The 243-nt window shown below is 79.0% G+C and overlaps 1 protein-coding gene across 1 annotated transcript in view; it reads left to right on the top strand.

The window, feature by feature from the left end:
- Nucleotides 1-4: 4 nt before the first annotated feature.
- IL13RA1 (interleukin 13 receptor, alpha 1) overlaps nucleotides 5-243 on the top strand; it is a gene marked incomplete at its 5' end in the record, with an annotated part of 16,609 nt that continues 16,370 nt past the window's right edge. Inside the window, 2 exon segments of the mRNA XM_010572552.1 lie at nucleotides 5-76; nucleotides 78-186. Coding sequence (XP_010570854.1) covers nucleotides 5-76; nucleotides 78-186 — 181 coding nt within the window.

Below are 243 nucleotides of genomic sequence, written 5' to 3'. Positions count from 1 at the left end.
ACCTGGGCGGGCCGCGGCGAGGCTCTTCCCGTCTGGCCCGGCCCCCGCGACGGGAAGTGGGAGCCGGGGGCCGCGCTACGGCCGGCCGGGACGCCGGAGCCATGGATCCTGGCGGAGCCTCGGCGCGCCGCCGGCTTCTCCTCGCCGTCTGCTGGGTGGTCGCCGCGGGGACGGCGGCAGGTAGGAGCGGGAAGGGAAGGAAGGGAAGGGGCGGCGGGGAGCGGGACCACCGGCCGGCTGCCA

This window comes from Haliaeetus leucocephalus, unplaced genomic scaffold (assembly GCF_000737465.1).
Source record: "Haliaeetus leucocephalus isolate CR32 unplaced genomic scaffold, Haliaeetus_leucocephalus-4.0 Scaffold340, whole genome shotgun sequence".
Classification (NCBI taxonomy): domain Eukaryota; kingdom Metazoa; phylum Chordata; class Aves; order Accipitriformes; family Accipitridae; genus Haliaeetus; species Haliaeetus leucocephalus.
Note: the sequence above shows the minus strand (reverse complement) of the source record. Positions and strands in the feature narration are given on the sequence as shown.